The following is a 24,110-nucleotide window of genomic DNA, read 5'->3' as shown; positions in this document are numbered from 1 at the left end:
AAGTTTAAAGGTCTGGATTGCATTCTTATTATGGACAATACATATGCCGCGCCACAAGAGAAGAAAACATCATCGCCAAAACGAAGTGCTATTAGAAGACCTCCTGTCAAAGCTTTTTGGTACATATCACCTACCGTAGATGCAACGTGCATTTGAAAAAGCGAGGCGCTGGAGAGCAAAATTAGTTTGAATGCAAAATACAATTTCACCACTAGATGAGAGTAATTCCTACTTACAGCCCCTTTAATTGCTTACTTAGTATGTGAGTATTATAAAGAGCACATTATTTTTGAGGTTACTTGGTACCATGGTGCATATTTTATGTTTTATCCACAGCTGAACTACAGAGAGGCATATCATAAGGAGAAACACATTTATACCACTGTTCTGGACACCTGTGACTACGCAAGATGCTTTAACCTGAAGGAGATCTACAGCACTGTAAGCCTACAGGAAAAGCTCTGAAATGCTGAGTTACTGATTTTATTTGTTGTCCCAGTTTCTGTAATATCTTTGTGTACATTCAGAAAGCCTATTCTGCGGCTTGGGACAAGATCAAGGCCAAGAGCTACAACATCCCTCACGATTCCCATGCCTTAGTCCATGCCAAACAACAGAAGGTCATCCTGAGTAACGTGAGTCCCTTCTCCAGTTCTTACTTTCATAGAATGCCTTCATAGAAAGAGAACTATCTGAATGTCCAAAACATACAAACATTAAATCTTTGTTTGATTTTATAGAAAAAATACAAGGAAGATTATGAGAAGTTCAAGACCCTCTACAGCTTGCCTAAGAGTCTTGAGGATGACCCTGCTACTGCAAGATGTATCAAAGCTGGAAAACTGGTTCTGGATGTGAGTAAAGCATCAGCTGAGGTTCAGTTTCGTAATTTACTAAAAATCTAAATAATTAAACCTTTGTATGCTTTTTCCATTAGCGCCTGTACAAAGACAAATATGAGAAGACCAAGGCAAAGGTCCATGTACCTCCCGACATGCTTGACATTGTATCCGCACGCAGTACCCAGAAGATTGTCAGTGGGGTTGACTACCGTAAATATCTGCACCAGTGGATCTGCCTCCCTGACATGCAGGTGTACGTGCACGCCCGGAAGGTCAACGAGCAACTGAGCGACGTGAGTTATAACCTGTACATCAAAAAATGTTTCATATTTTCATGTACTGTAATATGCAAATGCAAGTTAGGTTCCACTGGTTTAAATGAAATTTTGAACTGGCTTGGGGTCTTTTTGAAGCCAACCTTCACATTGATCTAATTTCAGATCTTCTACAAAGATGACCTCAGCTGGATTAAGGGTATTGGCTGCTATGCTTGGGACACTCCTGAGATTCTTCGTTGTAAGCAATCTATGAAACTGCAGAGCGAAGTAAGTTTCATTTCATTTTCTTTCAGTTTACCCCTCCTTTTCCATCAGCTCAAATGTTGCCGTCTTCTCCTATGTGCTGTTCTCTTTCAGAATCTTTACAGAGCTAAGGGAATCGAGCACTTAAAGGACTACACTGTGGTCACGGACACTCCTGTCTATGAAACATGCAAGCAGAGCGCTAAGAACTTGAGCGAGGTATCTCCTAAAAAACCACGTATCAACATACATTAAAGTGCCTTCAATTTAATTAAAGCAGAACCTTCTAACTCTTATACTTCCTGTCTACAGCTTAACTACCGTCATGACTACACCACAAATGTCATGGGTAAAAACACCGCTCCTGCTGTGACCGTCGATACTGAAAGGGCCCGTCAAGCTAACTACATCCAGAGTGATGTATGATGCCTCTTACCAATACATAAAAATGTGTGCTGATCTCTCCATTGATGCATGCTTCATATCACTTTCTTTATTTCTTTCAGAACTTCTACAAAGAGGCCAATAAGATAATTATGCCCACCGGTTATACTCTGCCCTATGACACTCCCCTAAACAAACAGGCCAAGGCCAACAGTATAATCACCAGCAATGTACGAGAACACCTCCATTTTCAAAATAAAAAAGCGATTTAATGTTATGAATACATCTTATCTTTTGTTCCAATGTCTGTAGATGAAGTACAAGGAAGCCTATGAGCTGATGAAAGCCAGGAACTACAAATTAGATCCTGAAGGTGTAAACTTTGTCACCATCAGGAAAGCTAACAAGGTCACCAACCAAGTAAGTGCAAGATAAATATAAAGTTTTACTCTGGAAATGTAAACTTTGTCACAAAAGAGGATTTTAACAAAGGTTTCCTTTTGTCATAGCGACTGTATCGTGAGAAATATGAGAAGGAAAAGGACAAGATCCACTCCGAGTATGACACACCTGAGATCCGACAGGTTAAAGCCACCCAACAAGCAATCAGTGATGTAAGTATGTCTTTATTATGAATACATGAGTTCTGTCTCGCATGTTATTCCAACATGATTAAATGCTCTAATAATGGTTCTTTTCCACCTACAGCTGTGCTATAAGGAGAAGTACTTCAACAGCAGAGGAACGCTTCTGTCCATGCCCATCACCCCAGAGCTGATGCACTGCTTTCATGTCAACGAGATCAACAGTGATGTAGGTGTCCCTCATATATGCACCTAAATCTACTACGGCGTACTGCAAGCAATGTATTTCCTACCTTGACATTTGCAGGTATGTTAACTGTGTTTATATCTTCTGCAGCTGAAGTATAAAGAGGATCTGCACTGGCTGAGAGGTCTTGGCTGCTTTATGGTGGACTCCCCTGAGTTGGTCCGAATCCGTGAGATCACCAAGTTTAGAGTAATTATTCATTCACTTATTATCATGCATGTCATGTTTCACTCATTATGCTTCATTTTGATTATTTTTTGTACTAATCAAGATTTTTTTTTAAAACCTATTTGCTAGAAATCATATGACATTGATGCCAAGAAGAACTATTCCAACTTCAGTGTAGTCCTGGACACACCAGAGTACAAGCGTGTGACTGAACTCAAGACCCACATGAGTAATGTGAGTGATTTTATATCAGCCTCAGGCCTGACTTCTCACTTTTAGACTGTTTTAAAGCCTGTCCACATTCTTAAATGTCTCTTCATCTGTTTCTATCCACAGATTGTGTACCGAGCTGAGGGCAATAAGGAAAAGACAAAATGTTCTACTACTGTGGATGGCCTGGAAATTAAGAGAGCCAAGTGGGCACAGAGTCTGACCAACAAGGTAAATCACTTTTATCCCTAAACCTAATTAAATCTACATAATGACTTGTTGTAATGCATCAAGTTAAGAGATCATGCTCAGTGCTCAGAATTAAATGGGTCAGGTTTTACAAATGACAGTATGACCCTCACTGATATAACTGACAAAAGCGGTTTCCACTCAAAGATATCCAAAACATTGATTGAAGAAAACATCTGGTTGGAATACACTACATGACTTTTGCACAGACCTTGACGGGTCCGCTACAGATGGCTGTCATAATTGACAGATTTCAAAGAAAATTGCTTAGTGTATAATGGGCACAGACTCATTTTTTAACTTTAGACTATGATTTCATCCAGTCTGAGGATATCAAACATACTTGATATTTTGAGCTGGTTTTAGAAGCTCAAAACCAGTTTGTTGTGTTCAGAACGACTTCAAAGTCTGGTATTGTGATTCTTATTCGTTTAGTGATTGATGCCCAGTTTTTTCTCTTAACCATTTACAAAGTTGAAAAGTGTACGTATGATGCCTAGTGTTTTAAAATCTGTTCAGATTTTTAAGTTGTGTAGGGTATTTCAGCCTTTACCTGTCTTTTACCAATCTTTTCTTTGTGACTTCACAGTCTCAGTACATTGATCTGGCATCCAAAGAGAGGGCCTTCTTCACCCCAGAAGCGCACACTCCCATCTTGAATCACGCCCGTTCCATGAAAGTGGTGTACAGTGAGGTAATTGGATCTTGTTTTTTACAACACTAATATATTTGTACCACTAAATAACGTGTTTGCAGACAAGCATGTAATTCATCTTTTGTATCATCTTTAGAAAAAGTACAGGGAGCAGTATGACAAGATGAAGCACAAGTATACTCCCATCCATGACACACCGATCCTGGTTCGTTCCAAGAAAGCCTACCTCAATGCCAGCGATGTAAGTCAACCAGATGCTTTATTTCTTCCTTTATTGGCCTGTTCACTATCAATTAAAAAGCCCTTCTAACAATCTACATCATTCCTCTCCAGCTACGCTACAAGGAGACCTTTGAGCTCTCTAAAGGACACTACCACGCTGACAAGGACGCCCTGGATATTCTTTGTGCCAAGAGGGTCAGAGATGACATCAGTGAGGTCAGTAAACTAAGAGACTTTTAGTTTGCTTTAAACATAAATGTGGTTTAGTGAGGAATTCTTTCACTCACTTTCTCCTTTTACAGGTCAAATATAGGGAGAAGTACATCAGCACATTGGGCACCTGGAAGTCTATCCCTGACCGCCCTGAGTTCTTCCACAGCAAGATTGTGAGGAACTGCATCAGTGACGTGAGTATAACTATAAAGCGTCCCTCTTGTTTCTTCAACTTGACAGCTCGCAGAGTCTTTGACAGAAACTCATATTGCCGTTTATTAACCTCTCTAACATGTTCTTATCCAATTTAGGTCAAGTACAAAGAGGATCTTGACTGGCTCAAGGGCATTGGTTGCTATGTGTGGGACACACCTGCGATGGTGCATGCTGAACACAACAAGGCCCTTTACAGCGATGTAATGAGAAACCAGAATTTTATTAATTTTTACTCATTTCGGCTCATTTGTACTATGGTATATAACAAAGCCTCCTCCTACTCTCTTCTATCTGTTTTTGATAACAGAGACTCTACAAAGCATCATTCGAGAAGAACAGGGCCAACTTCAAGTACACATGTGACACACCATTCTTTGCTGCTGTCAAGAACGCTTCACTTTTGATCAATGATGTAAGTCAATGAAAGCATGGCTTTGTTTCATAATACTCTGGTATATTAATGGTTAAATTCAATGTAAGCGTTGCAAGATAAATACAAAATGTATGCTTACATAACCTGTTTCTCTTCCACTGCCTCTGTAATGGGTACAGCTTTAAGGGTAAACTTACAACATGCCTATTACCATCTCACATTGATGTCTGTTACTTTTATATGTCATGTTTTTTTCTTTACTAAGATTTAACTTTGAGTTTACCTGTTATGACACTTTTCTCCCCTGAATGAGTGCTCATCTTCACTGCTCTCGAGACAGTTGTCTTTAACTTCGTTTTGAAATCCTGAGCAGAGGTCCTACCATGCCAGCTATGAGAAGAATAAGGATAAGTACACCGTAGTTGTAGATGATCCTAGAAACGTCTTGGCTAAGGAGGTCAGCAAGCTGAGTCAGGTAAAGCCACCAGCTCCAGCTGCTCCCTACGGGTTCATCGCCTGCCACATGGGCCCGAGCATGAGATCGTCTCCGATCCACTGGATGACTCTGTCGCATGGCTACAATGTCTCTCAATCGTGTCTCTTTCTCTCCCCTGATTTTGGTGTCTACTAGTGCTCCAAAACCTAAACAGGACCGCTCACAGCTTCAACTAAATCTGTGTGCTCCAGATACTGCTTCATCTGAAAATTTGGTGGTAGTGTTATGCGTTAAGGGATAAGGTTTTTTTTTAATCTCTCATCTGGAGTACACAGTTTTGTAGAGCATCTCTACCTGGAGCCTCTTTCCGTCTCTGTCTTCAATTGTGGCATGATTTGTGTGTCTGTGTTTTTTTTCAATGGACAGGGAAACTATAAATTCAAGGCCAAGGAGTTACTCAAGAGCGGATGCAATGAGCTGCGCCGTCCTGAAATTCTTGTAGCCATGTACAACTCTGGCATGTGGAGCAAGGTAACCATCTGCCCACTGGTAGTCCTCCAAACCCTATTAAATTCTCATCTCTTCATCAATGCACCCCTAACTTCACCTTTAATGATCATATGCAGCCATTTACTACTTTTGATTTTCTACCATACCCTGCTTTTAAAACATATCTACTGATCACTGTCCATAACTCCATTGAGTTTTCTAGGAAATGGGTATATAGGAGAGACCGGCACTATTACACAGTATGACCATGCTGGCATGCATTAATGCAATTCAGCTATATAGATTTAGCTTGGTAGATTTTAACTGAAAGTTTAACTATGTTATGTTAAGGATGTTTTCATAAATATCAGGTCACAGGGCAAGTCGTCACAATTTGTGAGGGCAAGATGTCACACGTTTTACCTTGAACCATATTCACTGGAGTAACAGGTGTGACAACTAGCCCGATCTCCCGTACTTTAAGGTGTCATGGTGGGGTTTTCCTCTAGTTTGTTTGAATCAGGTTATTATTTTACATAGAAAAAAGAAACACTGATGCATCGTTTAAATTAATTAAAAATCTAATTTAATAAAATAAATTATTTTGCTTTAAAATACATTTAGTCATGTTATAATATATAATATGAAATATTGTTTTTATAAAAAATACATTTAGAAATGATATGCCATAAGTTTGCAGAAGACTAAGCATAGAGATGAAGACATTATACGTTAGCAGTAACTTGTGTCTTAAGTGTCTTTCTGAATACTGTTGCCTGAAGCTGCTTTCCACTTCCATCTTTTGGCTCACTGCATATTGCATGTATGTACTTTTATGTGTGCATCTTTATGGACTGCTGAATATCCTAGTATCCATAAGCCATTATCTGCATGCTTTCCACTGGATGAATTTTGTGGAAGGCAAATTTCAGTTTAATGAAAAGTCATGTCATGATTATCCCTTCCCTTTTAATGCATGATATTGCTAGTTATTATACTACTTGCCATAACTTTTTAATAAATTATTTAAGATTTGCAGATGTGCTTTCCCTGACTATCATTTCTTGTCCATCAATTCCTGTAGTGGAAGTACAGGGAGCATTATGAACGTGCCAAGTCAAAGTACACCGCAGTGCTGGATACCCCTAATTATCAAGTTGTCAAGCGCAGCAAGCAGACCAGCGATGTGAGTATCATCAACATCTGCCTTCCATAATGTGGAAAGCATTTCTACATACATATAGTAGACGTTCCTAATTTTCAGTGTCACTTGAGAATTACTCCAATTGTATGTGAATGCATTCATCTTGCATCCCTGTTCTCCTTTTTAGATCAATTATAAGATGGACTACAACAAGAATAAAGCAACAAGTTACACTCTTGGACATGACACTCCCTCGAGCCAGCACATGAAGAAGGTCAAGGAGATCACCAGCAATGTAGGTTTACACTTATTTATATGTACAGAAAGAGTTTCTTTTTATGTCAGTATATATTTAATTTTAGACTTCGGTTTTGTTTTGTTTTTACAGCTGAAATACAAGGAAGTGTATGAAAGAAACAAGGCTCACATTAACATAGCACCTGATGCTCATGACATTCGTGCCGCAAAGGAAGCCTACAAGAACATCAGCAATGTAAGTCTGCATTGATCTGCACTGAGCATCTATGAAACTGAATTGCAACTCAGTGTCTCATTATGCGTCTTATTATGTGTAGCTTGACTACAAGAAGAAGTATGAGGCCACCAAGAACAAATGGATCTGGACTGTGGACAGACCTGATTTCATTCATGCAGCTAAGAACAGCTTCCAACAAAGCGATGTCCGTGCCGCTCCATTTTCTACAACAGTTTCAGTTATAGAGAAAATAATTCCAGATTAATGAATTTATTTGTTTATAATCCACAGGTTGAGTACAAGTATGATAAGGAAATGTTGAAGGGCTGTGTAATGTCGGTTTCTGATGATAAATACACCATTCTGGCTAAGCAGAACTCTGAGCTTTCCAGCATTGTGAGTGACATTTTCCACGTACATTTTCCATTTTTGAGAATCAACATCTATCATGACTAACGGAAAATGTCACGTTCTTCAGGTGAAATACAAGGAGAAGTATGAGAAGGCCAAGGGCCAGTGCATTGCTGTCCATGACACTCCTCAAATCCTTCATGCTAAATCAGTGGCTAAACTTGTGTCTGAGGTATGGCCCAACGTAATGTTGTAATGTGTGCAGATTCATTAAAGCAACGTAAAATATTTAGCAAATTCATGTTTTGCAACTTATCCTGCAGACCAAATACAAGGAAGCCAGCAAAAAGGATCACCAGTCAGGAGGCTTCACCACTCTCGCAGAAACTCGCGACACTGCCCACAGCAAAGAAGTTGGCAAAATCACAAGTGCTGTAAGTCTACATACAGTTTTTTTCACCCCTTTAATAAAAGAAACTTTATTTGTAGCGATTGTATTGTGATTGGCAATCATAATCTCACGTGAACTTTTCACAGAAATTGTACAAGCAGAAGTTTGAGAAGGAGAAAGGCAAGTCTAATTACAACCAAATGATTGCTCCACCTGATGTGCAACATGCCATGGAAGTGGCCAAGAACCAAAGCAATGTGAGGAACTAACATTTATCTGCCTCAAATAATAGTCTCAGAGTTTATTTTAAATCCCACGTCTCTCTTTGTATAGATCGCCTATAAGCAGGAGGCTAAAGCCAAGTTGACATACACTTCGGTTGCTGACCGCCCAGACATCAGGAAAGCCACTCAAACTGCTAAGCTTGTCAGTGAGGTGAGGGTCACTTTCTGTTCACTTACTCACCCTTATGTCATTCCAAACACACAAGACTTTGGTTCGTATATATATATATATATATATATATATATATAAAACACTCATATATGGTTAACGGCAGCAGCAATGCTTGACGCCAAAACAAACCTTGTTTTTTTGGCCTTTTCTCAAGGCCGTGGAAGCATGGCAATGGGTTTGCATTTCGTCACGCACTTTATTTCACCATTCTTGTCTTGTTCTTATTTATTTTGATTTAATAATTGATCAACAAAACATAGATTCAAATTAAGATACAAATTATGCAATACGGAAGACTTTTCACAAAACAAAACTTATGAAGTGGTCAAAAATTGTGTCTGACCCACTTTATATCTCCCGTAGTATCGCCGTCCAATTCATTATCACGCCCTTTATGGCATTTACAAAATACACAATTTTCTTTCATAAATAACAGATTAAATTGAAACAAAATAAATCATATTATAACATTTAAACAAATAATTTTAAAAAAGTATTTTCTTAAACGGCTACAACAAACCTTATTGGTTCTCGCACATTATTGCTGCATTCCAGGCAGGTTTTTGAGCCCGTAAGTCACGACTTCAAACCACAACTCACGTTTGTAGCGTTCCAGGCCAACTCACGCCTGGGCGCAAGCAATTGTAGGTAGATTATTAATTTTATTGCAATGTTATATTAAAATCCTAAAATCGTTTTTTTTCAACGTGTACGACTTGCATAAACACTGCATCCATTTGCAATATTATTCATAGGGGCTGCCATTGCCACACAATTTTTCCCCCAATCCACTTCAGTGCACGGCTCCTGAGTAATTCCCGTTTTACATCATGAAGCAGAGGTTCAAACTTGGGTCCAAACACCACTGGCCACAAGCTTTGGGCTCTGCTCTCATGGAGAACATTTATTTATATTTCATATTTTATTTTAGATGAACTAGAAACAATGTTTAATTTATAAAGTTTTATTTTTAAATGTAAGTCACAGCCACAGCCAATGGTGAACGTCTTTGCGAAAGGAGACCCCGCCCCATTTTGGAGGTTCTGCCCAATTTTGGAGTTCACACCCCATTTTGGAGATCTTCGGTCTGCACTACAGTTATACCCACTTGGGTTTGACTGCAGTTACAGTGCACTTTCACGGGTATCAGGTTGGAAAATCACAGGTTACGGGTTGCCTGGAACGTGGCATAACAAATTTGAGCTTCCGTTTTTACCATTTTGGTGTGCTCTATGTATGTGCATTGATCAAAGTTTATATGTGAGTAAAAGCATATATTTAATCTGTTTATTATATAAAACCTTTCTTTCTATTCTAAAGTCTTGAATTAAAAAGCGCAATTCCTATCTATTTCTTTTACAATCTCTATGTACTTTTAATACATTTTTTTATGTTTTGGGGGGAATGGACTTTCAGTGGAGGTTCGGAAATCTCTCAGGTTTCCTTAAAGGTGCTGTATGTAGGATTGACAACGAGTGGTTGAGCTAGGTATTGCAGTCCAAAAAAAAACCTTTAGTTTTGAACCAAAAGTGCTGTTCCTTCTATTCTGGCAGCCAAAAACGCCACAAGACGACATTTTATTCATTGTAAGTTCACTCATGTTCATTGAGTGTACTATCCCTTGTAGTAGGCAATCGTCTATATTAAAAACTTGACAAAAAGCTTGTATTGTTGAAATAGTAGGTAATGGTTGCAAAAACTGTTCTTGTAGATCGGATACCGTGATAAGGCTCGCCAGGAGGCCAGCCGTGGTGGAACGCTGCTCTGCCGTCCTGATATCACCCTGGCCACCGAGGTGTCCAAACTGACTAGTCAGGTAATATTGTTCGCAACTACACACTAGACACGATTCAGTCCATAGACTTTCAATGTATTTATCCACAAGGACCACTGGGGTTTAGTTTGAAGCCACTGGATATGTATTTTGACAATAATTTCCTTACACCATTACCATCATTACAGCTGCATGTCATCATTATGCAGTAATACTCAAAAATTAACTGTAGAAGTAGATTCTAATGCCTCAGCAGTGCTTCTTATGCCCATCAGCATTAATACCGTCATTGTCTGTGTGAGCCCTAAGTGTCTCTTGTAATCTGTACCACCCCCATCTGCTCACTCTGCCCTGTATTTAATCATGTGTATCCAGCTGACTCTTTCCTTTCTCTGTAATCCATCCATCTGCTCATTCATAAATTCATTTTCACTGTTCTGTCCCATTCTCATTGATGTTACCCTGCCATTTCACTGCGCTTTTTAGGTGGAGGAAAAACCATCCCTCCATGGCACTGCCTCCTTTGACACTCCTCAGATGCGGCACATTAAGAAAATAAGTGCCATGACTAGTGATGTAAGAAGGGTCCCTGGCCACTGGGGGCAACATTTGCACTTCATTTGCACTCTGTCTGCTGTCTGTTCTCTTTCCCTCTGACTCACCTAGTTGTTAAACTCTAGTGACACTCAATTTGAAAAGATATCATGAAGATTACTGGGTCCTGCAGACATTGAAATGTTTTTGTTGGTTTTCAATGGTTTTGCCCACCCAACTTTACAATCCCACCCATTCCTGTTTCTATACATATATATATATATATATATATATTTTTTTTTTTTTTTTTTTTTTTGGTCTCTGATTTTGTCTCTGTGTTTGTCATGCAAGCTTTTGCCTTGTTACCAAGCATAGGCTTATAGGTTAACACTCTGTCACAGTTTTCTTTTCTCATCAGTAGAATTTTTGCCCCCATTTATTTGCCTGGCATGTTTAATCTCTTATCGCTCAAATTGTTAGAACTGGTGTCCGGTTTTCTGTTGCAGTCCTTTGGCATGCTGTTGTATTGAGGAGTGTGCAGATTCAATAAGCAACTATATTATTCATTAGCTATGAGATGTACAGAAATAAATATTAAATCACTCATCACTGCTGTTTTAGAGACCAAAAACACACTTGACACAACCCATGATTGATTTTATTTTATGCTGTATTTAAAGCAACCATTTGGTCTACACACTCCTCGTGACTCTCTTTGTTTTATGTCATAAACTTGATTCCTCCACAGATCTGGAGATTTTTCAGAAATCTCTGAGAAAGTGATTCAACCTCTCTACTACCTTCCTTCCAGTTAAAGCTGAAGTGTGTCGTTTTTCTTTTAGTAGCCCATTTCTATGATACTTTTGTTTATATTTGAAACAAAAATATATTTTGTGTAAGTTTGGGTTAGGATTTTCTGTCATTCTACCAAGTATTCAGGAACCTTTTTAAGCTAAAAAAAACTACTTTAGCAATAGCGTAGGATTTGATTTTTTAATCAGACAGACCTACTGTGAGCTACTAGGCTGTAAACTGGTGTTATGTCCATCTGCTAAAGACATCAGCAGATTTCAATTTATTTTTAAATGATAATATTTAACATTGAAAATCCTTGTGAAAATATTACATTTCCGACAATTCTGAAAAAATAAAAAATAAACTAATCAGGCAGTTGAAAGCAGAAAAAATATATTTTCTGTTAGTTTGGGGCAGAATTTTATGTTTGTTAGACCAATGGCAGACAAAAAAAGTATTCATAAACCTTTTTGAGCACAATCACTTTAGCACCCACTCCCATGAAGCACTGCAATAACAAAAAGTACAGTATTGTACCTTTGCCCATTTTACTTTTTTGCTTCAAATTTATGTTGAAGATTCATGTTGTTGTTTCACCTTGAATAACTCTTTAACACCTAAATAATATGGGGAAAATACTTCTCAGCACCAAGGCTGCTGACAGGTGGACTATTGCACTCTATTGGTTCGATGATGCTAGTGGCACAGAAATCACACACTTCAGGTTCAATACCAAAAAAAAAAAGTATATGTTGATGTGATGCAATGCGATGATTGAATGCTCCGATATTTATGTTGGTCTTCCCATTTGGGACTAGTACAGTGTGAACATGATCTGATTGAATTATACTGTATTAGACCCAACTGAAAACCTGTTGTAACGTGACTCTTCAGTGTCACTTGATGACTGCATGAAACCGTTTATTTGATATTCATGTCTCTGTGCTTCTGCAAGCATTTTGGCACCATGTGACAGAGATCAAACCACTACCAGCATCTAACAATGTCACTGTCTTTTGTCAAAAGTTGAAGTACAAGGAGAAGTTTGACAAGGAGATGAAAGGAAAGAGACCACAGTATGATTTGAAGAACAGCAAGATTTATCAGACTCTGAAGGATGCCAGTGAACTTGCAAGCGAGGTGATTAAATCTTTTAAAAAACATTATGAACTGTATTTTACCAATCACATATCACATTGAGAGTGTTTCATATCATGCTGCATGTTTGCTTGTATGTATCATGCAGGTGAAGTACAAAGGGGACCTGAAGAAGATTCACAAACCTGTTACGGACATGGCAGAGTCTCTGTCCATGCAACACAACCTGAGCACTAGCAAACTGTCCAGTGACGTAAGAGCTCTAAAGATGGCTTCATTTCCCTCTCATCAAAACTGCTTTTTCTCACACACTGTAACAATAAAATATCACATCTTCATGTAATATCACAAGATCCATCTATCATCCTTATAGAAAGCCCTCATTTAAACTATTTACTCATTCCAGGCTATCATTTGGTAGTGACCCTCATCCAATTTTAAACGTACTGCTACTAGCATTAGACTTTAACAATCTCCATTTTTGCTCACACGTGACTCTAGTGCTAGTCTTTTCTTCTTTTTCTCCTTCTTCTTTTTTAATTAACACACCTACTGCCTAAAATCACTCTAACATCTAATTAAATTTTTTACTTTTAACAACATTCCCAGCTTAATCTGTCTTCTCTGGATGCACTTTTTTCTATCTACCTTTTTAATTCCCATTCAAATGTGTGCATAATAAACTAGAAAAGGAAAGCCTACCAGTGCAAACCTTGAATATTTACATAGTTTTCTCTGAACATTTAAAAAGGTTATTGTTATGGATAACAATTGGACTTAATAATTGGACAGTTGAAAAAAATCGGCAAAAGGTTTATTTTTAAGGATATGTAGATTGAATACTTAAATTGATTGAAGTTTGAATGCTACATATGCTTTATATACTTCCATAGCTAATGTGTTCTGCTTGAGCATTATCGGTGGTTGGTAGGCAGTTGTAAGGCCATTCTGAGTGGTTGCTAGGGCATTTTAGGTGGTTACAAAGCCTGCGGAGTAAAAACAGGCTGAAGGAAGTATAGACCTGTATTCCCTCTGGACTAGTGCGAAACCGTGGAGAACGTGTTCCCCCTGGCGATTTAAATAAGCCACCACCATTGGACTAAAATGTGGTGATTTCGTTGGAACTGCACAAAATGTTTCAATGCTAGAAACACTGTTAACAGTTCCAGGAAGTTTATATGTGTGTTCTGTAGCGAGACGGGCCATTTTCCTTTCACTATTCTGCCCTGCACACTGCACCCCCATCTGTGAGCTATGCATCTGTCATTACTACTTTTCTCAGAGAAATCTCTCCCAGCGGAGTCCCTGATTTGAGAAAAGCATGATCTCTACAGCAGCAAAGAGCTCGCAGCCAATGTGATGACTCTATCACTTTGCAGTTGAGGTGGTGCTTTGAACATAATCGCTGTTCTGCTAACCAGCACTGAAACTTTCTCATTTGCAGCAGTCCCAATGGGACGACAGACACTGCCAAGGCCATCATCCCTAGAAGACATAAACATAGTCTGAATGGGACTTTTTTCCCTCTCTGGAAAAGGGAGAGACAACCACGAATCTGATAGAGATGCATGATATAGGTCTGCGTTCAGCCTGAGACCCAGGTAAATGATGTTTTGCATAGGCACTAAGTAGCTCTATGTCTCGTTTATTTTGAAGCCTAAGTGTTTTAAATAAGACACAAGCAGATATGTATCTGTCTCCAACTGCCAGTGTGATGGAGCAGAGAGGAGGAGATTGTCCAAATGAACTGACATTATGAGACCCGCTATTCTTGGGACTAAAGCCAAACAAAATTGAACTATCAAAAATTTGCAGGCTGTGCCCTGAATTTCTGTGTGCCGGATAAATACTTATGTGAAAGTAAGCATCCTTCAGATCTACAGATGTAAACCGGTCTCTGGGATGCATAATATTTAATGTCTTTATTGTGAGCATCTTTTACTTTCTGAGGTGTTTGTTGAGGTTTTGCAAATCCAGAATGGGGTGGATACCCCCCCCCCCCACCCCTGGGAATGACAAAGTACAGGGAGTAACCTGGGGGTCGCAGCTCTTATCTGGGAGTATTTGTCTGCATTTTTGTTTTTATTTTCACACAAAACTGTCCCCTTGTCCCACTGCCTGGATGCACAGGAAACATTTTTATTTCTTTCAAATGGAAACACTTGTGTAAACTTTCGTCCATTCTCTTTCATAACCCCTTGGGTTGAGAGGGGAGAAACAGCATGTGGGGCACTGGATGAACTGGTGCCAACACTTCAATGAGAGAATTTCCTTCCTTTGAACATTTTTCTTGAACCACACTCCATTGCTTCTTTGCTAGAGGCAGGGAACAAGACTCCGGTGCTGTGCAGAGGGGTGCTACAGAGACTCCATGAGTCCTGTTGCCCCTCTTTTGATTTAAACCAAGACCACAGGTTAGGTCGTCCACCTCTTTTTGCCTCCCTGAGGGTTAGCTGGTTGATGCTTAGCCGCTGCTGCCGCAAATGAGGCCTTGTTTCTTGGCTGGGGCTGTTTTGGGTGAACCTCTGCCTGCATTGCCTCAATGAGTGCAGGTTGAGATCTGCAATCTCTTCCCACAATGCTGAGTCGGGTGACCCAGCATCAATCTGCCTCCTTATATCCTCCATGAGCTCAGCCTGGTATTTTGTGAGCAGTGAGGTGGTATTTAGGGCTCTGACAGCTAAGGCAGCGAGGACAGACTCAGGTCCCCTTTATTCGTGGCGGCGACCTGTACTCTGTGCTCCAAAACCCTTAACAATAACTGAGAGCAGTGCGGGCAGCACTCGGGATTAGCGAGCACTGCCTGTGTGTGTCTAACTCCCAAACACGCTATGCAGAGAAGGTGAGAGTCTTTAGACAAAATCATAGACCCGCAACACAGTTGAGAGGGATCTTTCCCCTTCACTGTGCTACTGGATGGGCTCGCAGTCGCCATAACAAATATCGGGTCTTGCAGCAATTATTCTCTTAACGTGAATGGATTATTGAGAGAAAGGAGCTGTAACTGCTCGATAAAGAAAATGAGACGTCGCCTTGACACACTGGTCCCCACCACAAAGATATAGGTATAGCAGAAAGAAAATATTCACTTTGACAGAGAATATTTTCCCCCAAAACAAAGAGCAGCCATGTTCAGTGACATCTCAAATGCGGCTTGTCTGTGGACAGTTAAGCGGCCACTCTTACAAGGATCTGCTGAGGATAGCTTCCAATAAGGATCTTCACGGGGAAGAGAATGAGAATGAAGTAAGGACCGCTAGTAGCGATATATTTGAGGGAGGTGGGAATCCCCCATCACTGTAATTGGTCTGTCAACAGGTTGTTGACTGGTTGAAAGACATGGTGTAATTGGTTCTTCCAGGATTGGTCATGCCGATGCAATTCCCATAGTGAGATAATGAACGAATGTTTGAAAGAGAATGCCAGAGTTCTTGAGCTGTGCTAAAATTTGCGTGATCACGCATCCACTTATTATAACACACAAAGTGTAGACGTTAGCCTATAAAATATTAATTGTGCATATATTAAGTGTGTTATAACAGAGTTTTGTGAGATTGCGATGAACTGAGATGTCAGCTTTTTAGTGATTATAAATGGAGCACTCTTTGCTTGCATTCTGCTATGCCAAACCATGCACGCAGCAGCCCATTCTTGCTTTTCAGTTAAAAATACCTGGTTTTTAATGTTGATGCTTTAATAACAAATATTTTATAAGGACTGTTTATGCAAGGATGTTATAGCTAGGTGACATGGAACTTACTATTTCATGGATGTACTGGGGAAAAAAATCTATATAGGCTACTTTTATGTGGGACAAAATGTGAATGTTGTGGGCTGGACAAGATAACACATTTCTGTGGGAGTGGGACTGAAAAATCCATCCAGCACAGGTCCCTGGTGTCAAGTTTGATGGGCATATCTTGAAAGCTTTAGAAGGAATTACTTAATGCATTATCAAAGGAAGTCTTGAGAGATTTTGGCTAACTTTATGGCCCGCTATGGGTAAAATGTACATCTGATGAATTTGAATCAATATAACATACTAAGTAACCACAGTCTGTAGGTTTGAGCTGCTTTATTGGCCGTCCCTCTTTAGTATCAATACAAGAAGAAGTTTGAGGAGAGTAGGGGTCACTACCATATGATACCCGACACACCTGAGCAGCTTCACCACAAAGAGGCCTCAGAGCTGCAGAGTCAAGTAAGTCACATACAGTTCTGGAGCTTTCTGTAGCCAATGTCACCTGCTTCTCTGTGTGACTGATTCTAAACATATTGGACCTGTTTATTTCATTTTATCCACCTTGTTAGACTCATGCATCTATGAAAGATATATTTATCGTTTACATTTTATTTGTTTGGGTTAGTTTGTCCTGTAAAACTGCTTTACAAGGAATCGTTTCAACATTATCTGAAAACAAAGCTGTAAAAACACGTCACTTCATTGTTAAAACCTCAGACATTTTATATTGTGAAAACACCATAAACATCCATTGTGTTAATTAATTTTCCACACTGTAAATCCTATAGTAAATTCAGGAAAATATACTGCTTAGGAAAATATACGGCAAATTAATTGACAACCAGTAAAAAAAATAAAAAAAAATACAGCACGGACGCTACAAAAATATTCAGTATGCAAACACAGCTTTGGTGTTTGCTTAACTAGCATCATTTAGTAAACCATTAAATTAATCAGCTTTTTTTTTAGTTGTATGTTCCTCACCTTTGGGCTTTTTTCTGACTACAGGTGAAGTATAAGGAGAAATATGAGAAAGAAAGAGGCAAAGCCATGCTGGACTTTGAGACTCCTACTTATGTAACTGCTAAGGAGGCTCAGCATCTCCAGAGTCAGGTAAATACTGCTGCCCAAGCTTATTGTATTCACTGCAGAACAAATGGCAGCGCTCATATCCCTCAAGTATTCTTTGTAACCCAGTGTGAATGACTGAGAAATGCTAAGTGTAATTCAAACACTGTGCTTTTATGTGGCTACAAATATTATAATGCTGGTAAGTAATTGGGACACCAGAATTTCTGACCAAGACCCATGGATTTATGGTAGGCATTTATGTGTGTCATGTATTTATAGTTTTATAAGTATTTTGATAGTTTCAATGAACTGTTCAACACACTGATGGGAGAAAGCATTTTAAGTGCACATCAAGATACTCAAAACATTATGACCATGGTGTACTGGAGCCGTATTCCAGAAGCTTCATGTATCTCTCACTCTTCTATCTTTGCGGTGGATAGAAAGAGTATAAGAAGGACTTTGAGATGACAATGAAAGGAAAGAACCTCTCTGGGTTGGAGGTCACCCCTGCCATGATGCATGTCAGACACGCCACGAAAATTGTTAGCGAGGTAACATGAAGCCCTTATATTATCTTCCTTCCATCCTGGTAATAATACTAAGACCACATACACGTAATAATCCTTACATGAGTGTCTTTGAAGTTTCCATTACACCCAAGTAAGTTTTGGTTCGTATGCATGAACCATCCTTCCACTGTAATACCCTTCCCCTTCCATCATCTGTGTGTGTTTGTTTTCTTTTTTTCACAAGGTTCCCACAATAATGGAAAACCTGGAGATATTAGGAAATTTAGATCCAGGCCAGGATTTCTAGGCCAGGAAAAGTTGTGAAAACTAACAACGTTCTAAAAAGTTATGCTTGGCCAAAAATGTATAATTGTGTCTCTTTATAATTATTTTTAGAAATTAATTAAAATTTACTGAACAAAAAGTGTGGGAACCCTGTTATTAAGGTTTTTCAAGTCTTTTATGGTCATATATCTTGGATTCTTTTTAAACCTATGTCCACTACTTCCACTCTACTTCAGTTATACTGAGCATGCACATTAAATAACATTTTGTTTTATTTTTTAATTAATTAATTAATTAATTAATTTATTTTAAATAACCTCTTTAGATCCTTTAGATCTTGGCTACCCTGAGCATGCACATGAAAACATTTCATCTTATTATATAATTTTTTTTAAATTATATTTTAACCTCTTTAGATCTTGGTTTGGCTTAAAAATCACATGAATGCTGCTACAAAAAAAACAATGTACATGTTAAAGAGTCTCAGACAATGTGTTTTTGTCAATATTCTTGCCAGTCAGATTTCTGATAAATGTTGTTTATGTCTTTATCAGGTTGCTTTTCAAACTCAGCAATGCCTTTGCTCTAAGTAGATTTTGCCTAGTTACTTTATTGGTGTATGGACAACATGCACCTTGATTATATGAATGTAAAGCTTTAACTCATAGTCAGAGCAAATGCTTGGTGACGTTGAAATAACAATAAGTACTGTTTACTGTGTCAATGTCTATGTGTCTGCTATGTGTCTTTCTGTTCTTCTCCGCCTTGTAGAAAGAGTACAGGAGGGATCTAGAGGAAGGGGTGAAGGGTAAAGGGCTTACGGTGCTGGAGGAAACTCCTGAGTTACTGAGAGCAAAGAATGCTACTCATATCCTTTGTGAGGTAGGATGGCTAAAGCTCAGCTGAAATATCTTACCTGCAGTCCTCTGCCTCAACGCCACTTTCTCCTCAACACACTAATCAGGCAGAAATTAGTCCATTTGCCTATTGCTAATGAGAAAACTAATCAAGCTAATGGAGTTTCCTTGTGATGCACCATCTAACTAGGTTTGGTTAAGCAAGTCAGCTCATCCCATTGAGACTCCCCCTAAATGTCATTTTGTCTTTCCGTACCCTTATTTATTTAGTTTTCATTTACAGCTCCAATGTTAATATCTTCTTATTCTTTTCAGGTTTTATGTTGATTTTTGTGTGTGTGTGTGTGTGTGTGTGTGTGTGTGTGTGTGTGTGTGTGTGTGTGAGAGTTTTTAGAGTAAAGATCTCTGATAAACAAAATTGTAAAGATCTCTGATAAACAAAACTATGTACATGCTCACATGAGTATGATGATGTCTGCCTAATTCCTGCAGAGAGAGTACAAGAAATCACTGGAGCACGAGATCAAGGGAAAAGGCATGTTGGCTTTGGCTAATGACACTCCAGACTTCTTGAGGGCACGGAATGCCACAGACATCCTCAGTCAGGTACACAAATGATCTCCAAGCCATAATTCCAGTATTTCAGAGATGATTCCCACAATTATCAGCACCAACATTTCAACACTGATCGATACATCCATTTGTTTTGAATTGTTTTTCCAGACCAAGTACAAGCAGAGTGCTGAGCATGACAGAAGCACATACACCACAGTCATTGACACCCCTGACATCCTCCACGCTCAGCAGATCAGGAATATTGTGAGCCAGGTATGAGGGTTGCATCTTTGTGAAAGGCTGTGATTGTTTGTTTGTTTTTTATCAAATTTGTATGTTTTGATGTTTATTGCATGTGTGTTGGTAGAAAGTCAGGGATTCACACAGTAGACACGTTTTGGTAGCATTTCATATATTTTTTTCAGCTTGACCTCTTGAAATAGACAGTGAACAGTTTCTGTTATTTACCATAAATTCAAAAAAAGACTTTTAGACATTTGTAAAAGTTTTTTTATTTTACCTTATTAATGGAAAGTGAAAATCTTTACGCTATTGCTACACTATTGCTGATTATTTAAGTGTAATCTCATGAACAACTCAATTTTGTCAACTCAGAATCTCTGTGTTTTGTATTTTATCTTATAGAAAAAGTACAAGGAGGAGGCTGAAAAGAATATGTCCCACTATGTGCCTGTGATGGACACTCCTGAGATGCAAAGAGTGCGTGAGAACCAGAAGAACTTCAGCACTGTAAGTGTTTCTTCAAGGGTTTGAGCCAGTCCATTTTATGTCTGTTCAGTCCATATTATGTTCCTGTTTTAGTCATCTTAGCTTTAAAATGATGTTTGTACCCTTTGTTGTCTTTGGTCCTTGTCTTTCTTGTTTGTCTAAGAAATAAAACTAAAAGAGTAGGCAGGTTCCACATTTCTTATGCTGGCTTAGTTACAGTTGTTGTCTATATTGCAATTCTATCGAATGATTTTGAATATTTTTGGTTGCTCTGTTTTCTCTTGCTGCATTTTTGTGTCATTTTTGACTGCCTTTGTGCTCTTTTCTTTTTAGCTTCAGTACCAGATTGACCATAAAAACAGTAAGGGCAAAGTTTCAGCAGTAAAGGACACCCCTGAAATGCTTCGTGTTAAAGAAAATACAAAGAATTTCAGCTCGGTACCTACCGCCCAATGCCTTTTTTTCTTTTTTTTTTTCTACATTCTAACCACAAACCTTTTTTTGGTCTTTTTCTGTTCTCATTTCTTGCTTTACACCACCTTTTAATTTTTCTGTACTGCAACCACAAGTTAACATTTCTTGTTAACTCTTTTTATATCATGTAAATGTAGATATCCTAAACAGACCTTAGTCTAATATAGTCATTAACTTGTCATAAACTAGCAAAGGCACTAACGGTAATCATCAAATTTGATGCTGTTGACCTTTCTTCATCCTAAATAATATCTCTAACCATTTTACAAGCTTAATATTGACATATTTTACGTCTTACTCGTGTTGCTGTCTTCAGTGATGTGTTTGAAATGTTTTTGTTTCTTTGTTTGTCCTTTTCTCAAATGTTTAGTCTGGTTTTAATGTTGAAAAAGAACACTCTGAAGCGTCCCCAGACAAAACAAATGAAAACTACTTATCCCAAGAGATTACAAAAACAAATGTTAATGCCTCCTTATGCTTGTACAATCCCAAAGATCCAGTACAAGGAGGAGCTTGGGCAAGGAACAGCCATATCTGAAACCCCTGAGATGGAGAGGGTTAAACGCAATCAGGAGGCTGTTAGCACGGTACACTGCGGTGTGACCCCATCAATCACCCTGCTTCCTGTTGGAGTGTCCCAAAAAATGCCACCTGATTTTAATCAAAATACTGTCAGCATCCTAAAAAATTTAATATCAAACACAAGCAATCATTTTAATATATACCATCTCATATCAGTTTATCATTTGAACATCTCGCTGAGTTGAAATAATAGCCTCTTCCTCTCATCATTTTAAATAACTTAAATTAACATGGCCCATACATTTTTCCCTCTTCATTTGACACTGGTCGCAAGACTTGACTAGAGCTGCATTGTTTAAAACACTCAACCTCTATTTTCTTATTAATCTTATGCATATGTGTCATTATTACAACTCTTCCATGCTCCTAATGGACTGAAATGTGTATTAGATTAAATACAGGGATTCCGTAAGTCAAGGCATATCTATAGCCGACCTTCCTGAGGTGAAGCGTGTACGGGAAACTCAGAAGAACATCAGCTCGGTAGTGTTTTTTTCTCTTTAAAGAAGACTTCTTGTTTTGACAGATTTATACTCTCGTTCTTTAAAGTCTCATTTCACCCTTCTTCCCTCTTAATTACTCCACCACATTTTCTTTCTAGCTTAATATCCATGTTCTTTTTCTTACATTGACATTTTCTTCAATTTTGTTTTCACGTGTCTTGTGTTTTATTTCAACAAAGTTTTGTCTTTTGATTTTAAACATTAATATTCAAAGATTGTTGACATTTTTACCTTTTTTTGCCCCATTGCCTCTTCATGCTTAAAGATCCAATACAAGGAAGATTTGGGAGTAGGAACAGCTATTTCAGAAACCCCAGAGATGGAGAGAGCTAAACGCAATCAGCAAAATATTAGCACGGTACACTACGGTGTGACCCTCTATCCCACCCTTAAAACATTCCCTGTTCCTCGTCTCTCCATCATCTAAGAAAACCTTTTAGCCTCCATCTGTTTATACTAGTCCCTCTAGTGACCCTAGGAATTCGTCACTGCATCAAATCCATCATTTATAACAATATGTGTAACTCTCATCTAGCTCATGTGACAAAATCCTGTTTTCCCTTTTTTCAGTAATACTTGGTAAATACTGGATGTAGATGTAGGCTAATAATTAGCAACTGATTCTTTCATGTAATAATTAGGTACCAAAATCAGGTACCATAAACTTTACTTCAGTTATTGTTTTTTATTTATTCATTTTGCTAAATAAATTAATATCTAGTTTCGTACTGTCAACAACATTATCGATTTCTTTAACAATGCAGTTGCTTTGCTCCAAAACCTAACAAGCTGCCTATGCAGAAAGCATTTTATAGCATCATAAGCATGCTCCAGGTTTTGGCACCTTTATGTAATTTTATGCTGTCTTTTGTAACATGAAAATGAAGCAGCTGCTTATGGAGAGATGTACAAATATGGCAACTTAAAATCAAATTTTAGAAGGCAGCTTCCTATGTAGGCATCTAAGGGTTTGGAACAGAGCTAATATTGTTATGTATGATATCTTTGTGGATGTTCGTTCTTTCGCTGTTTTGGTTCATGTTTGTGTTGTTTATTTGATATGTCGAAATTGATCCTTGGGTAGATAAAATACAAGGATTCGCTGGGTCAAGGCACAGCCATACCGGACCTCCCCGAGATGAAGCGGGTCAAAGAGAATCAGAAGCACATCAGCTCGGTAGTGGATGCTCCATAGGGTTTACTTGAGAGTGGTTCTGATCCCATTAACGCTCCCAGTATACTGTACTTCTTAATTTCCAACTTATACAATCCCATCACTGATGAAAAACAATTAAAGCATATGAAATGTAAAGCTTAAACCCCATTTTCATCTAATATAATTAGATAACCACTTCATATTCCACCATAGTGAAGGTCCCCTTTCTGCTGTGAGTTCTTAAAAATTTATGAGATTATTCAACTCCAGACATTGTTGCTAATCCAACATCAGATGAGCTCTTGTATCCCACATTTGTTGTTTTCCCTTCCCAAACAGGTTCCTATTTTTTTTTAATCTGGGATATAAACTCATTGTGTGTTGTGTGTGAAGTTTGATGTGACTGATCTCCAAAGACTTGTGTGTCATTGTGTTCAGTTTCTGACTGGCCTCTGGGGACGCTCTTCTTTTCTGCTCTAGGTCTTGTATAAGGACCTTTCTGTGAAGGGAACGCCTGTGGTGTTCACTCCAGAGATGGAGAGGGTCAAACGGAACCAATTGCAGATTAGCTCGGTACTCACAGCCACAGGACATGAGTGTGTGTGTGTGTGTGTGTGACGTGAAAATGTAACCACTCTAATACCTTCATTTCACTTAGGAGGCTAATAATATTAACTGTACTCTTCCATATGCTTAATATAAATCTGTAATTGATCATCATCACTACAAACCTTCACCTCGGGACCCATCTACTTTTAATCCAACCCTCTGAAGATCCTTCTAATTCATCTGTCTGAAATCACAATAACACCCAGGG

The 24,110-nt window shown here is 38.6% G+C and overlaps 1 protein-coding gene across 2 annotated transcripts in view; it reads left to right on the top strand.

The window, feature by feature from the left end:
- LOC132152881 (nebulin-like) overlaps positions 1–24,110 on the top strand; it is a 58,604-nt gene that overhangs the window by 31,486 nt on the left and 3,008 nt on the right. For both annotated transcript variants that reach the window (XM_059561820.1, XM_059561819.1), the window contains 47 exons: positions 337–441; positions 528–635; positions 741–854; positions 938–1,135; positions 1,283–1,387; positions 1,478–1,582; positions 1,676–1,783; positions 1,870–1,977; positions 2,060–2,167; positions 2,257–2,361; positions 2,456–2,560; positions 2,669–2,767; positions 2,876–2,980; positions 3,083–3,187; positions 3,795–3,899; positions 3,997–4,101; positions 4,194–4,298; positions 4,385–4,489; positions 4,607–4,711; positions 4,819–4,923; positions 5,747–5,851; positions 6,894–6,995; positions 7,141–7,248; positions 7,342–7,446; positions 7,529–7,633; positions 7,720–7,824; positions 7,907–8,011; positions 8,103–8,213; positions 8,317–8,427; positions 8,504–8,605; positions 10,338–10,442; positions 10,887–10,976; positions 12,756–12,869; positions 12,976–13,080; positions 16,924–17,028; positions 17,578–17,682; positions 18,084–18,194; positions 19,209–19,319; positions 19,787–19,900; positions 20,018–20,122; positions 20,495–20,599; positions 20,912–21,016; positions 21,547–21,639; positions 22,025–22,117; positions 22,403–22,495; positions 23,222–23,314; positions 23,774–23,866. In XM_059561820.1, coding sequence (XP_059417803.1) covers positions 337–441; positions 528–635; positions 741–854; positions 938–1,135; positions 1,283–1,387; positions 1,478–1,582; positions 1,676–1,783; positions 1,870–1,977; positions 2,060–2,167; positions 2,257–2,361; positions 2,456–2,560; positions 2,669–2,767; positions 2,876–2,980; positions 3,083–3,187; positions 3,795–3,899; positions 3,997–4,101; positions 4,194–4,298; positions 4,385–4,489; positions 4,607–4,711; positions 4,819–4,923; positions 5,747–5,851; positions 6,894–6,995; positions 7,141–7,248; positions 7,342–7,446; positions 7,529–7,633; positions 7,720–7,824; positions 7,907–8,011; positions 8,103–8,213; positions 8,317–8,427; positions 8,504–8,605; positions 10,338–10,442; positions 10,887–10,976; positions 12,756–12,869; positions 12,976–13,080; positions 16,924–17,028; positions 17,578–17,682; positions 18,084–18,194; positions 19,209–19,319; positions 19,787–19,900; positions 20,018–20,122; positions 20,495–20,599; positions 20,912–21,016; positions 21,547–21,639; positions 22,025–22,117; positions 22,403–22,495; positions 23,222–23,314; positions 23,774–23,866 — 5,007 coding nt within the window. The remainder of the gene's footprint in view (positions 1–336; positions 442–527; positions 636–740; positions 855–937; positions 1,136–1,282; positions 1,388–1,477; positions 1,583–1,675; positions 1,784–1,869; positions 1,978–2,059; positions 2,168–2,256; positions 2,362–2,455; positions 2,561–2,668; positions 2,768–2,875; positions 2,981–3,082; positions 3,188–3,794; positions 3,900–3,996; positions 4,102–4,193; positions 4,299–4,384; positions 4,490–4,606; positions 4,712–4,818; positions 4,924–5,746; positions 5,852–6,893; positions 6,996–7,140; positions 7,249–7,341; positions 7,447–7,528; positions 7,634–7,719; positions 7,825–7,906; positions 8,012–8,102; positions 8,214–8,316; positions 8,428–8,503; positions 8,606–10,337; positions 10,443–10,886; positions 10,977–12,755; positions 12,870–12,975; positions 13,081–16,923; positions 17,029–17,577; positions 17,683–18,083; positions 18,195–19,208; positions 19,320–19,786; positions 19,901–20,017; positions 20,123–20,494; positions 20,600–20,911; positions 21,017–21,546; positions 21,640–22,024; positions 22,118–22,402; positions 22,496–23,221; positions 23,315–23,773; positions 23,867–24,110) is intronic.

The sequence above is a fragment of the Carassius carassius genome, chromosome 11, assembly GCF_963082965.1.
Source record: "Carassius carassius chromosome 11, fCarCar2.1, whole genome shotgun sequence".
Taxonomy (NCBI): domain Eukaryota; kingdom Metazoa; phylum Chordata; class Actinopteri; order Cypriniformes; family Cyprinidae; genus Carassius; species Carassius carassius.
Note: the sequence above shows the minus strand (reverse complement) of the source record. Positions and strands in the feature narration are given on the sequence as shown.